The sequence below is a fragment of the Ostrea edulis genome, chromosome 9, assembly GCF_947568905.1.
Source record: "Ostrea edulis chromosome 9, xbOstEdul1.1, whole genome shotgun sequence".
Classification (NCBI taxonomy): Eukaryota; Metazoa; Mollusca; class Bivalvia; order Ostreida; family Ostreidae; genus Ostrea; species Ostrea edulis.
In genome coordinates, this window is record NC_079172.1 from 22,686,444 (window position 1) to 22,699,720 (window position 13,277).

General features: G+C 36.3%; 1 protein-coding gene across 4 annotated transcripts in view; it reads right to left on the reverse strand.

Annotated features, from left to right (window-relative positions):
* LOC125659948 (uncharacterized) overlaps positions 1-11,294 on the reverse strand; it is a 38,956-nt gene extending 27,662 nt beyond the window's left edge. Inside the window, exons 1-4 of one of the 4 annotated variants that reach the window (XM_048891765.2) lie at positions 11,004-11,288; positions 7,685-7,834; positions 7,051-7,137; positions 1,588-3,192 (exon numbers count right to left, since the gene is read on the reverse strand). In XM_048891765.2, coding sequence (XP_048747722.2) covers positions 1,758-3,192; positions 7,051-7,137; positions 7,685-7,800 — 1,638 coding nt within the window. In that variant the 5' untranslated portion in view covers positions 7,801-7,834; positions 11,004-11,288 and the 3' untranslated portion in view covers positions 1,588-1,757. Of the gene's footprint in view, positions 1-1,587; positions 3,193-7,050; positions 7,138-7,684; positions 7,835-11,003 lie in introns of those variants that run through there. The other 3 variants (XM_056148855.1, XM_056148854.1, XM_056148856.1) reach the window with 3 other exon arrangements.
* Between the last annotated feature and the right edge of the window lie 1,983 nt (positions 11,295-13,277).

Genomic DNA, 13,277 nt, shown 5'->3' on the forward strand with positions numbered 1-13,277 from the left:
AATGGGGTCAATACTCTTTAGGGGGCTCCAGTGTATCAAGTTTGACTTCAGCCAAGCAAAGGGTTCTGCGATCAAGATATTAAACAGACAATATCTTATGTCCAGAGTTGTATGACATTTGACCCTTTACCTTGTGACCTCAAAATCAATAGGAGACATCTACTTCTTAGGAAAAAACAAGAGGTACTGTGAGCAATGCTCACTAAGAATACCCCCCGCTTACCCCAATCTCCCAAAGGGTGTTGGTAATAGGTATAAACTAGCTCTTTTCTGAGTGTTAAAAACAAATGGCATGACAAACCGAACCATATTGCTACTTCGATGTCCAGTGCGCGTGACCTTTGACCTTTTGACCCCAAAATCGATAGGGAACATCTTCACCCCATGGGTAGTCCATATATATGATATGGTGACGGTAGGTGGAAAGGATAATGCTTTAGAGCCCGGAAACCATTGCGTCTACAGACGGACAGACAGACGGACAACCCGATTCCAGTATAACCCAACCCCCCACTTGTTGCGGGGGGTATAAATAGTGAACCAAGTTCGATGTCTGTCAGGCGGATGGTTCTCAAGTTATTGGGCGGACTGTCTCTCAGTATGTCCAGATTGACCCTTGGACATGAAAATCAATAAGGTTCAACTAATTCCTAATGTCAACCAGTGTACCATGTTTGGTAACTGTCAAGCAAAGGGGTCTTTAGATATTGAGCGGACAAGACTTGGCCTATACAAACCAACAGTGACACTTAACATTTGGACCTGAAAATCAACAGGTTTCATCTACTCTCTAGGTAGCTGCAGAACTGTAGCTCTCTGAAAAAATATACAGTCTCGTTTAAAGTCAGCATTTTGAAAAGTCTATGGTCGTTATAAAGATATAGTATGCCAATACAACCTACCATTGGGTCAAATGCTGTCCAACTTGTTTCATACCGATTGTTAGGTCGTTCTTGCCTCACTGATTTTGACTACGGATAACTCCGTTTACCTGATCAAGATATAGAGCTCAAGGCGGGTGTGACCGGTCGACATGCAGGATATGCTTACTCATCTTAGAAACCTGATCCCTCCTCTGGTATGTCCAGTGGTCCGTGTTTGCCCAACTCTTAAGTTTGTATTCATTATACATGTAGAAGTTATCAGACTGATCACTATTCGTGATATTCACCTTTCATAATAACAAGAAAGTTCGAAATTATTCAATAATGATACATTATGCAATTATTATGATTTCCCATCTATAACATTGTCAGAACCCATGGGTTTTCTCTCCTTTACATGTGCACTGTTGTCACTGCAGTGTAGCGGAGAGAACACTCGCGGTTCCAACGATGCAACAATTTGACGAAATTTCGGAAAGAACCTCGCCAAAACGATAACTAGTTTGCTATAAGTGTTTCGTCGGAGTTGAAATGATTGTAATTAGTGTAACGTCAGTAGCGTTCAACTGCACAGAGCCCAACAACTTCATTTTGTTTTAAAACATACATGTACTCTTATCACTCTGAACTACAAGCGAGTTAACTAGAAGTGTGTTTATAATCATGTCCTTTCCATCTATGCATCATAAGACTTCAAAACAACTTTCAGTTGTCTGTTGATTTTTATTAAAGAATTTCTATATTCTAGGTATGAATATAGAATGCACGTCCAAACATTACCACACATTATATGTATCATAACGAAAAAGCAATTAAAGTGAATTTCTAAACCATGAAGATTGATGACGTCATCTACCACAGTTATACACGTGACTAATGTATTAATAATAGGTCCCTGTATAGTCTAATCTTTTCGGAATCTAGCATCCTTTCCTCCATATAAAGTCCACTCAGTGGTTGTAAGAACCGTGGCAGGCTGTACCGTGCTTGGCGCATAGTTTCTGGATCCTTGGATGCAAAAAGGTTGTATGTCTCAAGCTCGTTCTCAAATGGGCTCCCAGGGAACATGATGTGGATGTATGGATTTCCGTAAAAGAAATGCAGTAGACACCCTTCTTCAATACTAAGCTCAAGATACTTCACAAAATACCCCAAAGCCTCTTTTACACCAGAAAGAGTGTTTTCTCTGCTGGGTATTGTCAAAAATAAGATGCAGTAAAAGCAGATGTTTTTGAGATGGTAGGATTTCATGACACTCCCTAGCTGATTGGTTGAATTCGGTTGAAATTCACGCAATGCTCCTTTCAGTAATCTACATGCCGTCATCACATACCTCTGACTTTGGTTTCTGCGAGCTACGTCGAGGATGTGTTTTTCATATCCACAGGTTGAATTTCGCCAGAGAAATTCTCTTTCGCTTTCTGGGATATTTGGGTTCACTTTATTGACCCATTTCATGACCCCATACCTTTTACATGGCATCTGTTCATCTGCAGATATTGTAGACTTTGTTATGTGGCATTGATGAAAATCATGCACTGCGTATGGATCTGGTACCGTGTCTGACGATAAGCACAGTCCAGGTACCAAATCAGCTTCAACACACATGCAATAAACATTTTTAGCATTGGTACTCTCTAAGACAAGTATATATTGACATAGTCGATCTAAATGAATGTTATTTTTTATAAGAATTTTTAAAGTAGGAGGACTTACACATCGATCAACTGTACATATATCTGAGGAAAGCGCCGTCATTCGTCGTAATTGTCGATTGATTCCATCTTTCGACTTATCCAAAAGAGATGTGAATATTCTCGTTTGAAAGTTGCTGGTGTTAATACATCTGTCGCCATAGGAGTCTTCAAGCAAACCGTATTTTATCATCCATGATGGAAGATTGTAATGGCTAACTACTCTTTGTTTGAAAAGACCAGGAAGAGAATTTCCGTAACAGTTAAAGGCCTTTGTTTCCACCATCTGTACGCCCTCAATGCGAAATGGTAAAATAAAATCAAACTCTAGTGGATCACAAACCTTTAACCCCTCCCTAGAACTCCCTTGTTTGATGAACGTTTCGTCTAAAACAAGTCCTGGGAATTGGATGGCAGCTGCAGCCTTCATTTCACGTGCTATGATTTTTACTACTTTATCCATCATTTGACAGCTTGCCTGCCAATTAGATCGACTTATGTTTAGTTTTTTTTCTTCAAAGTATTTGCTGATATTTGTGTCTCCTAAACCGACTTCAAATACTGGCTCCCTCCATTCGTTGTATTTTGAACCAACTTCATTCCTTGGCGTAAACCTGAAGAATTAAGCCACAACAGAATGATTAGTTTTTTTCAGATTTTGTATTCTAATCGGATAAAACGCGAATTATTATCAGATTAATGGTCATCATTATGGATATATAAACAAAAATTTGCGTGAAGGGGGATTGAAATCGGGACCTTGAAATCAACGTTCTTGGCGTCTAAGGTAGTTAATGATTTTTCACACATTTGGGGTATAGTAAAACATGGTAACAGCGAACACACTTATAATGAATTTACGTTTACAGCGAAATGATTTGTATTCACGGTAGTTTTAAAAGACTATAAACTTATTCGATTTAACGAAATATGTTTCTAACGAATTAAATTAGTTCCTCCCCAGCGCTTCGCTATAAGCATGTTTTACTGTAAAAATTTCTCCACGGATATTCTCCTTCGGCGGCGAACCGAAACAGACAGGTCGCAGTGGCTCAGTGTTTAAAGCATTCGCTTCAGGGTAGAATATTGCGGGCACAAGCCCAGCTCGAATCTTTGCCGTTGAAATCTAAGACGCAAAAATATTGGTGTTGCTTCTTCACTAATAGCCCCGCATTAAGAAGTGAGAATTGTGGGTCTTTCAGATAATACCTGAAACGGATGTCCAGATTTGCGGCTGACTTTGGTACGTTAAAGACACTCAAGTGCTTCTGCACTTACATTGATATCACTTCTCTACCCTGGCATCTACCGACTTTCAACATTCAACATTAAATTGAGTCACCAAAGTTAAAAGTATCACTAGTCCCAAGAGCTGTAATATCTAAAATAATTTTCCAATATTGCATATCTAAGCTAAATTTGAATATTCATCAGCAGTATAAAAATAAGATGTGTTCTTCATACACAAATGCCACCAAAAGTACTAATACGGATGCATTTTGTTCTTTACATAATTAATATATATGTTACATTAACACTATATGATTGTTTTGACCCCGCCCAAGGATCAGATCTTTGAGGTTACGAAATTCACAATTTTGGCGTATCCCCTTTTCCTTCTCCTAAATCTGCATTTAGAATTTATACAGTATCAGCAAAATTAAAGACGAAGTCTTTCGTAATCACATTGATAATTTTGGTCCTGCCCTGAAACCAAAGCACATGCCCCTTGGATAGTGAAATTTACAATTTGGTAAAGGGTTCCTTCTTATTACCTATTTAGTTTCAGTTTAGTATTAATAGCATGAAAGCTATATATGCAGTACCGGTAATCTTTAGATATTACCGTAGGCATCATACGATTGATTGATGTTTTCCGCCACACTCAAAACATTTCAGTTATGATTTTATCTGGTGGCGCCCAGATTTTATTGGTGGGAGAGAGAACCCAGATACAATGTACCTGGGAAAAGACCACCGACCTTCCGAAAGTAAACTGGGAAACGTTCTAACTTACCGGTGCGTGCGGGATTCGAAGCCGCACCGACAGATGTGAGAGGCCGTGTGATTTTGAGCGCGATGCTCTAACCACTCGGCCACCGTGCGGAGGTTAAAACATGTTTTATATCAAGTTATACAAGTTATCACTTTATTCAAATTATGCAATTTAACTCAATCGGATTAAAAAGTAGTCAAGCTAAGTCCTACTTAATGATGTAGTCTCATAGTCGGAGAGTGAACGTCCCATTTCGACATATTCAGGATCACGTGACTTTGCACGCGGAATTTTGAGAGTTACAACAATTACATGGTGACGTAAAACGTGGACGTCCTGCAGGCTGTTAGCGGGACACATTCAGCGATTAAAGACAGCCAGACGGAAACAGGATATCGAGAACCACTTTGAGCGATGGAGGGGAGGTAAATTTCATAATTCACATGAAATCACCATTCAGTACGACTACATACTGTAAACGAAATCCTCATCTCCCATGGTGTTTCTAATAATATTTTTATCGCACTCTTGCGCAAATCCACCATAAACGTCATTCCTTCAAAAATATGCATTAGAAAATCATTGTTTTCTCCTTACACTGAGTAGACCAGTCAGTACTCTTTTATCGCAATTTATCTTTGAATTAGAACGCTTTACCCGATATATTATTGCGTTGTGTGACGACACAATTGAATGAGACGATCGAGCAGTTTGAATGTAATACAACAAGAGTTTTCATTGACCGATTACAGCCCGCCCACTTTCTCGAGTTGATTCAGGTGACCAGTGATCGGATAAGATAGACGGACTAGAAAATTACTAGCTGGAGAACTGTAGCTCTCTGAAAAAATATTGTGACGGAACAGAGCTACAGATCCAACTCTTATAAAAACCTTCGATTTACGGGGCACCAAAAGCTGCGTAAGTTTGAGGCCTGATATCGTGTTATCGGTGTATTCTTGTGTTGCTGTCTCATAAATTCAATATTTAAAAAATCTTAACATATTTTCCTACTATATTTGTGTCCAAACATACCTTCAAATATTCATTAAAGCCACACACGACCCGAAAACTTGCAGCTTCAAATGATTTCGTTTGTTGACGTAGCCATGTTAGGTAGCCGGTCAATTCGAACTCTGTTGCTATTGGTATCTATTCATAAAATTGATTGTAAGTTATGTATTCGCTCTTCATTAATTATCAACACCAATAATTAATAGAAATTAAAAGATATAGTTTTTGTAAAGGTAAAATAAGCCCTTGATTAACGAAAATGCTACATACGCCCATTATGGTCCTTAACACTCGTGTGGCAGAGATGGAGACCGGCCCAGACTAATGAAAGCCGCATTGCCGTGAGTTTAGCTATTTCAATAATTGTCATTTAATGGAACTGGGATGATATATTATTTAAAATATTTAGCTAAAATATTTGTGGGGTATTAGTTCACAACTAGACGCCATTGTGCCAGAGTATGGAAATGAACCGGGATTCGAATTGACCGGCTACCTAACATGGCTACGTCAACGAACGAAATCATCAAAATCTGTGAGTTCTGGGGTCGTATGGGGCTTTAATAGATATTTGAAGGTATGTTTGGACACAGGTATAATAGGAAAATATGTTAAAAAAAATTTGATATCAAATTTATGAGACAACAACACAAGAATATAACTTTTTCTCTTTCTTCCTTTGAAGTTTGTTTCCATCTGGCCGTCATGTTTTCAAATGCCGACTACTCCCGTATAAGAGAATTTGGGCGGACTTATACATATGAACCAATGAGAGTTTCTGTTGCATTTCGCAATTGTATTAAAAAGAGTGTCGTCACACAACGCAATACTATATCGATCAAAGCGTTCCAATTCAAAGGTGAATTGCGATAATACCCGTATATAATTGGTTGAAATTGTCAAATCGAATCATTTTACATAGTTTATCATATTGACAAAATTTTGGCCTGTTTTTTAACATCGAACAAAATACTGTCTAACTGTTTAATACGCACATATACCTTTAAAGAAGATGTTATTTAAACGTTTGTAAAATAAAACACTATACAATAAGTCTGGCCCACCCTGGAGTCAGAACCTCTACCCTAGGAATGATAAAATTGACAATTTCGGTAGAGGCCTTCATACTCTACATCACTATGCATTTAGTTTTTCCAACTGATGTATGGTTGCAGAGAAGGTTTTGACAGTTTTTGTTTTACCTCCAAGGTCTCAGAGGTGCAGTAGTTCTGAAATTAACCATTTATGTCCCCCTTATGTTCCCAAAGACGTTTCATACCAAATTTGAAAAAAAAAATCGAAAAGAAGTTAACAATGTTGAATTGTTAATACACAAGTTAAACCACAAGACTGGTTTAAAAGCTGGCTGGATATTGTTTGGCAGGAGTATTGTGCTCAAAATCTGAAAATAAATTAAATGCAGCAATTCAAAATAACTGAGTTATGATCACTAATTATTTACCTCTGTGTCGTTGCATCAGACCGTGCTCTGAACTCCGAAACATTGCACGTCAGACTACTACAAGGTGCGTGAGTACGTCTTTCTGAACTAGAATTGTTTCAAGTCTTTCAGACAAAAATATTTCTAATAATGAAATATTAGAATTTATGATTAATCAACAAAATATTTTAATCTATATTTTATAAATTGCATTCAACATTGGTGTCTGCAGATCGACAGGTTTAACCATAACCCCGAAAAATAAACCAAACGTTAACCTTTTTTTTCTCTTCAGTCTGTTGACCACTCTTCCTTGTCTTCACCTTATCATGTTACAAGTTTATATGCCAGTTGACAAGTAGGGAGGTCTTATCAGAATCTTAAATTTAGCTCTAAAGAAATAACACAAACCGTATCCCTAATCTTTGTCAGACTGCATACTGGATAACCAGTTAGTTCGAAATTTATTCTAATTTTTCGGTGTAAATATAACCCAAACTCTACATATATCAAGATCATGTAAATACTGCACAGAAAAAATCTACGCACTCCGTATCGCTCTAATTCATATCAAGAGTTGTCGTCCCATCTCATGAGTTAACTTTCTTATGTCTTCAGAGTTATTGCTCTTTGGATGAGATTTTTTCTTACTTACTTTATGTTACTTTTGCTTTTGGATTGACATTTACTGATCAGCCACATCGCGATCGGTATCGCAAAAATGGCTGTACCAAAAATGATTGCAACTGTCGCTGGATCAGATTCTTCCATTACGAAGTTAAGTCTTCTGGGTTTTATTGATTACCTATTAAAAAAACAATATACTATATATACACAATCAATTACATGTACAGGTACACAATTAATTACATATACAGGTACACAATTACATGTACAGGTACACAATCACATGTACAGGTACACAATCACATGTACAGGTACACAATCACATGTATAGGTACACAATTACATGTACACAATTACATGTATAGGTACACAATCACATGTACAGGTACACAATCACATGTACAGGTACACAATCACATGTATAGGTACACAATTAATTACATATACAGGTACACAATTACATGTACAGGTACACAATCACATGTACAGGTACACAATCACATGTACAGGTACACAATCACATGTACAGGTACACAATCACATGTATAGGTACACAATTACATGTACACAATTACATGTACAGGTACACAATCACATGTACAGGGACATAATCACATGTATAGGTACACAATTACATGTACACAATTACATGTATAGGTACACAATTACATTTACAGGAACACAATTACATGTATAGGTACACAATTACATTTACAGGAACACAATTACATGTATAGGTACACAATTACATTTACAGGAACACAATTACATGTACAGATACACAATCAATTACATGTACAGGTACACAATCAATTACATGTACATAATTACATTTACAGGAACACAATTACATTTACAGGTACACAATCACATGTCAGGGCCGTAAATTAACCTTCAATTTGGAGGAGGCAGGAAATTAGGCGGGAGTCTGGGGGCCGCCCAGGCCCCCAGCACATTTTGTGCACACTGAACACGTTTCGTGCAAAATCCTTGATTCTAGGGCCTTCTAAGATGTTACTTGACTAACTCATTCTAAAAGAAAGATTTGGAATGCTTTTTAAGGGAGGTATCATGTTCTTAGTTATTGGAAACAACATAAATTCTAATGAACTTTAAATTTTAATTTTTTTTTGGCTCAAAAGTTGGAGGAGGCAGCTGCCTCCTCCGCCTCCATGTAATTTACGGCCCTGCATGTACACAATCAATTACACTCCTATTGTGGTCCCATCCTACCCCCGAGAGTCATAATTTTAACAAAAAATTGAATCTGCACTATGTCAAGAAGCTTTCATATGAATTTCAGCTCTTCTGGCCCAGTGGTTCTTGAGAAGATTTTTAAATGATCGCACCCTATTTTTACATTTTCATGATTATCTCCCTTTTTGAAGGGGGCATGGCCCTTCATTTGAACAAACTTGAATCCCCTTCACCTAAGGATGCTTTGTGCCAAGTTTGGTTGAAATTGGTCAAGTGGTTCTGGAGAACATAGATGAAAATGTGAAAAGTTTACAATGACAACAACGCCAATGACAACAACAGACTTTCGATCATAAAAGCTCACTTGAGCCTTTGACTCAGGTGACTTAAAAATTAATAGGGATCATCTGCTCCTAACCTTATGCTGTATCTGTGTACCAAGTTTGGTGTCAATCAAGCAAATGATTCTTAAAACATAGAAGATAATATATTACTATGTCCAGTTCAACCCTTGACCATATGAACCCAAATTTTATAAGGGTCATATACTCCTTATGATGTAACAGTCAGAGTCTACTAAGTTTGATGTCTGTCAAGCAAAGGGTTATCAAGACAGTACTTTCCTATGTCCAGTTTGACCTTTGACCTCAAAATCAATAGGGTTCATCTACTCCTGAAGATGTACCAGTGTAACAAGTTTGATGTCTTTTGATTGTTGTAACTTTCGTAATGATGAAGTTGAGACAATTCAACATGTTTTCATTGGCTGTGAAAAAGTATCTATATTATGGAGCAATCTGAGCATGCACATTTATAAAACAACTTCCAAAAGAATAGGTTTTAATGTACTTAATATTTTATTAGGTGAACTCCCATTGTCGAAAGGCAACAGAATTGTAAACTTCCTTATCCTTTATACAAAACAATATATTTTTTCTTGTTTGAAAAAAACCAAATTGCCAAGATTCTTGGAATTATTGTTCTATCTATACAACAAATACAAGGTTGAAAAATGTATTGCGTATCAGAATTTAGAAATACAAAAATTTGAAAATACCTGGCATGTATGGAAAACACTTTTTGACAACATAAAAAAATCATAATTTTGCTATTTCAAGCAATGTTTTTTCCCCCCTACTTATGAAGCCACATGTACTTTTATCTATTTACTCGAGCTCTGTATTGTTATCATTTTTCTCTTACAATTATATTAAAAATGCAAGCACTTACCAACAAATGTATGAGTGTGAGTATGAAAGTGTGTGAAAGTGGTTAGAAAATAATGGCAAATGTTCTTCTGTCTTATGTCAATATTTGTGAAATAAAAAATTAATAAATAAAAAAAAAAAAAAAAGTTTGATGTCTGTCAAGCGAAAGGTTCTCAAGATATTAGACAGACAATACTTTCCTATGTCCAGTTTGACCATTGACCATGTGACCTCAAAATCAATAGGGGTTATCTCAAAATAATATATTCCTGAAGATGTACGAGTGTTCCAAGTTTGATGTTTGTCAAGCTAAGGGTTCTCAAGATATTGAGCAGACAGTATATTCCTATGTCCAGTCTGACCTTTGACCATGTGACCTCAAAATCAATAGGGGTCATCTTCTCATGAAGGAGTACCAGTGTACTAAGTTTAATGTATGTCAAACAAAGGGGTCTGAATTCATCGATCTGTTCACAACAACAGTATTCCACATCGTTACGACTCCACCGCCGTAGCAGCCAAACCGACACAAAAATGTAGCACAGCTTTGTTTACGTTCACCAGACTGTTTACAGGCCGCAGAGCTCTGTCACGAAATATTTGCATTCTTTTATATATAACACTTCTCTATATATGAAATAATATTTTTAAAAATGCAAATATTTCATGACAGGCCCCTGTGTACAGACTGCTAGGCTACAGTAATAAATTCAAATAGTTTATCGTTCAACTTTCGATATCTCGTCGAAACTTATTATCTTATTCTTGGAATTGAGATTGAAAGTACAAAATTTCTAGTTGTGATCAAACTAACTTTCTTTGAAAACCGCTATTTGAAAAGTAACATTACATGGAAATAGTATTAAATAGAACAAAAGATTAACTTCAAAGTTAATGATGCGATACTTATTCACTGATATTATCAGATATATAAATACTCACAGATTCAACGAGTCTCGTCGGCAGTCACGTGCATGAGCGGCGCTGCTCTACTGACATGCACATCGGCCGCTAAAATTCTAAATGAGAGGAAACGCACAGAAATTGTTCTATGAAATGTTTTATCTAAAAATGGGAACAGAATTAGGAAACAATTTTAAAAGGACACTTGATTCAAACAAAGGTAGACAAGTGATGATATTTTTGACCTAGTTTGACATGATAAATACAAATAGGCCAATAAAATTCCTTTAAAGATGTTCATAACCCCTCCGTATGTCTCTACATTTTCTCCCACTGATAAAGTATATTCCATACGATCAACTGAACTCATTTTACTTAAATAAAAACATTTTAGTTTTCATAATATTTTAGAAAAGTTTGTTTTGTAGCAAGTGCCATTAATTTGAATTCTCTCTGTATAAAAAAGCATTGATACTATAATTTAAGAACACGTGAGTGGGAGAGGGCCTATGCCTGTCGAGGAGCCGCGACAACAACAACAAAAAATAAAGGAACGGATCGAGGAGCTGATTTTAATCAGATTGATTTTTAAACATATAAAATTATTATCTGGAGATTTTGTATGCACTTTTCACAGGTTTTCATTCAAGTTTATTTGGTATGCTTTAAGGTGGGGAGGGGGGGGGGGTCCCTAAAATGTTCAAATTTTAATGCAGTGATATATCCTTTATCAGATTGCAATTTAGATTCACAATTTTTATGAAGTAGATGTATATAAATAACATATGAATGATGTCGATCAATTCATTGAAATATTGTGTGGAGTTCTTTTAATATCATAAAAATACTTTTCTTTTTTTCTAGTCGAGTTTTCTTATTTCACCGTTTTTATACCGGTTTAGGTTTCATTATTGGGTATTGATGTGTCCAGTATAAAATGCAACATAACTTAAAATCAATCATTTAAAAATAATATGTATGTACAATGTAGCAATCTTCATTAAAACTCGTGCATATGAACTTGCCGATGCTACTGGCTTGTAAAAAAAAAAATGTCTCAGCGTTAGTATATCTACCTTATGAAAAATCTTGGATCATCAGTTGCTTTGATTAAAAAAAAATCTACACCAATCGTTTTTCTGCATTTGAGTCTGATTTGTGTTTGTCAATCATTATGTACAGATCTTTTAAAGCATTTCCGTGTGTGTGTGTGTGTGTGTGTGTTTAAAGAATCATGTCTCCAATGTTTAATTAGTTTGATACGTGCGTTGTCTACTTTTATCCCATTAAGGCTTCCTAAATCCAATGTCTAGTTTATGCTTCAATTTCCCCTATAATTATCTTATATCCACGCGAGCAGTTTCCAATTATGCATTGTTAATGAACAATCCGACAATAAACTCATACCAATGCACTGTTTTCCTCTTGAGCTTATATCTAAGAACTTTGAAATCGATCACTTTGTAAAACGGAGAATGGTAAACCAGTATGCGGCCTATCCATTTTGAAATATTCGGAATTTTAGCTAAGTCAAGTGGGAATAAGTGGTGGATTTAATATACCATCTTAATAAAGGTTGTCCTTCCAAATCCTATCACGAAACTTTTTTTCAGAAGATGTTATACTTCAAAGTAGAATAAATGTGAAGTTTAAGAGGCGACACGTGACCCAATCTTGGCCAAATCGTCGAGATTTCTGGAAATTATTACGATTTGTTAATAGTATTTTATTGATCATCAAATCATTTCAAAACTTGTATTGATGATATTAATGAATTAAACTTAAATCGACATAAATTTATCAAAGTAATAAATAGGAATTAAAAATTTATAGGCATGAGCAGTGGAATTGCTTAAAATCAATCTGACCTCGTTCCTCTCCGCTCAAATAATATATATATAATTTAAAGAGCGGGAAACAATATTGTTTTTTTAAAATTAATAAATAAATGGGCATAAGATTAGGCATACCTATGTAGCAATAATGAAAGGTGAAGGTAACGAACAGTGATCAAACTCATAACTCCTATAAGCAATACAAAGTAGATAGTTGGGCAAACACGGACTCCAGGACACACCAGGTGCCTAGGATGAGTAAGCATCCCCTGTCGACCGGTCCCACCCGCCGTGAGCCCAATATTCTGATCAGGTAAACAGTTATCTGCAGTCAAAATCACTGTGCCAAGAACGGCCTAACAATCGGTATGAAACACATCAAACAGCATTTGACCCAATGATAGGTTGTATTGACAAACCAGATCTGCGTTATAACGGCCATAGAATTTTCGAAATGCTGACTTCAATCGAGACTGTT